The sequence below is a fragment of the Trichosurus vulpecula genome, chromosome 5 (genome assembly GCF_011100635.1).
Source record: "Trichosurus vulpecula isolate mTriVul1 chromosome 5, mTriVul1.pri, whole genome shotgun sequence".
Lineage (NCBI taxonomy): Eukaryota > Metazoa > Chordata > Mammalia > Diprotodontia > Phalangeridae > Trichosurus > Trichosurus vulpecula.
Genome location: NC_050577.1, coordinates 281,457,153 through 281,459,890, shown reverse-complemented (window position 1 = coordinate 281,459,890; position 2,738 = coordinate 281,457,153). Strand labels below are relative to the sequence as shown.

General features: G+C 34.6%; 1 protein-coding gene across 2 annotated transcripts; it reads left to right on the top strand.

Annotated features, from left to right (window-relative positions):
* Positions 1-893: 893 nt before the first annotated feature.
* LOC118852331 (transmembrane protein 126A-like) lies at positions 894-1,623 on the top strand. 2 transcript variants are annotated; one of them, XM_036762048.1, is made up of 2 exons: positions 894-985; positions 1,064-1,623. In XM_036762048.1, the coding sequence occupies exons 1-2, from the start codon at positions 903-905 to the stop codon at positions 1,605-1,607; spliced, it is 627 nt and encodes a 208-aa protein (XP_036617943.1). In that variant the 5' UTR covers positions 894-902; the 3' UTR covers positions 1,608-1,623. The 2 variants fall into 2 exon arrangements, with proteins under 2 accessions (XP_036617943.1, XP_036617944.1); XM_036762049.1 differs by having other exon boundaries at positions 894-989; positions 1,068-1,623.
* The last annotated feature ends 1,115 nt before the right edge of the window (positions 1,624-2,738 follow it).

The window sequence follows — 2,738 nt, the reverse complement described above, 5'->3', positions numbered from 1 at the left end:
ATATGTTGTTTATAAGAGACACTTGAAACAGAAACACACACAGAGATAAAATAAAGGGCTGAAGCAGAATCTATTGTGCTTCGGCTGAAGTAGAAAAGGTAGAAAAGGCAGGAGTAGCAGTCATGATCTCAGACAAAGCCAAAGCAAAAAATGACCTAATTAAAAGAGATAATCAGAGAAACTACATTTTGCTAAAAGGTACCACAGACAATGGAGCAATATCAAAAAAAATTTAGAGCAAATTTCTCTGAGAAAGCCTTCATTTCTCAAATATATAGGGAACTGAGTCAAATTTATAAAAGTAAAAGACCCAATTAATAAATGGTCAAATGATATAAATAGGAAGTTTGTAGAAGAAGAAATCAAAGCTGTCTTTAAAAACACTCTAAATCACTATTGATTAGGGAAATGAAAATGAAAACAACTCTGAGGCATCAGCTCATACCTATAAGAAATAACAAATGCTGGAGAGGATAAGGGAAAATACTTATTCCACTAATAAACTGTGGTGGAATTGTGCACTGATTCACCCATTTTGGAGAACAGTTTGAAACCATGCCCAAAAGGCTATAAAACTATACCACTGCTAGGTCGTACCCTCAAAGAGATCAACAACAAAAGAAAAGAACTTACACACAAATATATTCAAATATACATATGTTCATAGCAGCTCTTTTTGTGGTGGCAAAGAATTGAAAATTGAGGAATGCTCATTAATTAGGTAATGGCTGAACAAATTGTGCCATATGATTGTGATGGTGTACTATTATGCTATAAGAAATGACAAGGAGGCAAATGTGGTGGTGCCCAGAGGAAAACTACCCATGTTACAGTGAGTGTGAGCTGTGGTAGAGGCTGCTCCACGATTTCTCCACTGCCGAATTGGAGCACCAGGCCTCAAGATGGAACATAATCAAGAAAATACGGAAAGAAGATTAACAATCAATGAAATCATACCAAGAAGAGTGGAACAACTTCCAGAATTGAATCACCCTTATAGCATATGACTTCAAGAAGGCAAAGGGGCAGCACTTGAATTCTTAACCCTCATTTTAGCTGAATGGCAAAGGAATTTACTTATGACTGGATCAGCCTATGTTGGACTAAATGCAGCTTTTTGTGGCCTAATAGCAAATAGTTTTTTCCGACGCATCTTAAATGTGACACATGCTCGCATAATATCAGCTTTACCAATGGCTGTTCTCCCATTTTTATCAACCTACGTAACTTACAGAAGTTTCGTAAGTTTACCTTTGAGTTCAGGTGATTTAAGATGTGAAGCCTGTACTGTTATAAGTGGCGGAATGGTCGATCTCCTGATTGGGGGTCTCTACCCTGTTGTTTTGGCTATGACAATAAATGGTGCTCTGGCAGCCAGGTACAACTCGGCTCCACTACCACAGAGAGGAAATATTTGGACCTACTGGATCACAGTCTCTCAACTTATCCTTAGAAAGATGGTCTTTCCCATAATGCTGCAGACTGTGTTTGCAGCATACCTTGGGTCTAAACAATATGAAGTACTCATAAAAGCATTTGAATTACCTGAACCTGGCTTTCAATTCCAGGATATTCAAAATAAATCAAGTACACAGCTAAAAGAATAAAATTATGTAAAAACAAGATACTATTGCCCAACAAATATACAAATAAACTTGTACTTATTGCAAAAAAAAAAAAAAAGAAATGACAAGGAGGATTACAAGGGGGATAGTTTCAGAAAAAAACAACAACATGCAAAACCTATATGAACTGTTGCAAAGTGAAATGAGAAAAAACCAGATCATTGTACATAGTAATAGCAATGTTATAAAAATGATCAACTGTGAAAGACTTGGCTACTCTGATCAACACAATGACCCAAGACAATTCCAAAGGATTCATGATGAAAAATTGCTATTCACCCTCAGAGAGAGAAGTGATGACCTCCGAGTGCAAACTGAAATATAATTATCTCTATTTATTTACTTTTTCAATAACCTACTATGGAAATATGTTTTGCATGATTTCACATGCATACTTGATGTTATTTGCTTACCTTCTCAGTGTGTTGGGGAGGACTGAGAGGACTGAGGGAATTTGGAACTCAAAATTTAAAAAGGAAAGAATGCTAAAAATAGCTAATAAGTTTATTTTAAAATAAGTAAGGCAATCTAGGCCTGATGAGAAGTTTTAAAAAGACAAAACTTTATATTCATAAATTACCCTTAGCACACTGTAAGGCACTAGTATTTTAGGGATGCATATCCATACTTTCTATCCTTAAGTATAATAATCCTTGAGTATAATATATAATATAATAATAATATAATTATTATTATATTAATTATATTAATTAATTAATTAATAATAATATAATATAAATATCCTTGAGTATAATAATACAATTGATGTCAGTAAATAAACATTTAAATAAGCAAAAGTCATTATAAATAAACTTATTACTTTTAATGGAAAATAGACTGCTGTATAATTTTGGTTTAAAATAAGAGGAAAAAAATTAAATCTTGGATAGAGAATCCAACTGCTGGGTCCTCACAAATGTAAAGGGCCTAATGTTTATTTCAGAAGAGGCCTTAGAAGTCCAACAGGCTTTTGGGGATATTTTCCCAGCCTCCACTGGTACTGGCAGGTTAAGCCTCCACAGCCAGGCTAGTTATAGCTTTCTTTATGGATCTAGGGGAATTTGAGCAGCTATGGGGTTAGGGTTGTTTTTTTTTTTTGGATACTATAGCTCC

Bases quoted from the DNA above. Each gene is read 5' to 3' on its own strand.
- LOC118852331 (XM_036762048.1), top strand. From the start codon at position 903: ATGGAACATAATCAAGAAAATACGGAAAGAAGATTAACAATCAATGAA. The intron at 986-1,063 runs GAATCACCCTTA...TTTAGCTGAATG, and splicing joins GTGGAACAACTTCCAGAATT to GCAAAGGAATTTACTTATGA.